This window comes from Carlito syrichta, unplaced genomic scaffold (assembly GCF_000164805.1).
Source record: "Carlito syrichta isolate Samal-C Ts95f unplaced genomic scaffold, Tarsius_syrichta-2.0.1 Scaffold314110, whole genome shotgun sequence".
Lineage (NCBI taxonomy): Eukaryota > Metazoa > Chordata > Mammalia > Primates > Tarsiidae > Carlito > Carlito syrichta.
In genome coordinates this window covers 612,231-612,709 of record NW_007258206.1, presented here as the reverse complement: position 1 = coordinate 612,709, position 479 = coordinate 612,231, and the positions used below count along the sequence as shown (strand labels likewise).

General features: G+C 69.3%; 1 protein-coding gene across 1 annotated transcript in view; it reads right to left on the bottom strand.

Annotated features, from left to right (window-relative positions):
- Positions 1-479, bottom strand: part of SOX4 (SRY-box 4) — a 1,310-nt gene extending 831 nt beyond the window's left edge. Inside the window, exon 1 of the mRNA XM_008071069.2 lies at positions 6-479. Coding sequence (XP_008069260.1) covers positions 6-429 — 424 coding nt within the window. The 5' untranslated portion in view covers positions 430-479. The remainder of the gene's footprint in view (positions 1-5) is intronic.

Here is a 479-nt window from a genome sequence, read left to right as displayed (position 1 = left end):
GGCGCCGGCGCCGGCGTTGCCCGACTTCACCTTCTTCCGGGGCCGGTACTTGTAGTCGGGGTAGTCAGCCATGTGCTTGAGGCGCAGCCGCTCCGCCTCCCGGATGAAGGGGATCTTGTCGCTGTCTTTGAGCAGCTTCCAGCGTTTGCCCAGCCGCTTGGAGATCTCGGCGTTGTGCATGTCGGGCGACTGCTCCATGATCTTGCGCCGCTCGATCTGCGACCACACCATGAAGGCGTTCATGGGCCGCTTGATGTGCCCGCTCGGCGTCTTGCACCAGCTCGGGTCGTCGGCCTTGCCGCCCGTGGAGGCGGTGGAGCCGGGCGTGGGGGAGGAGGCGATGCCCAGCTCCAGGCCGGCGCCCGAGTCCGAGCTCTCGCCGGCCAGCAGCGCCTCCGTGTTCTCGGCGTTGTTGGTTTGCTGCACCATGGCCCCGGCTCGGCGGGCGCCCACGCGCGCTCACACCCTCGCGCTGGCCG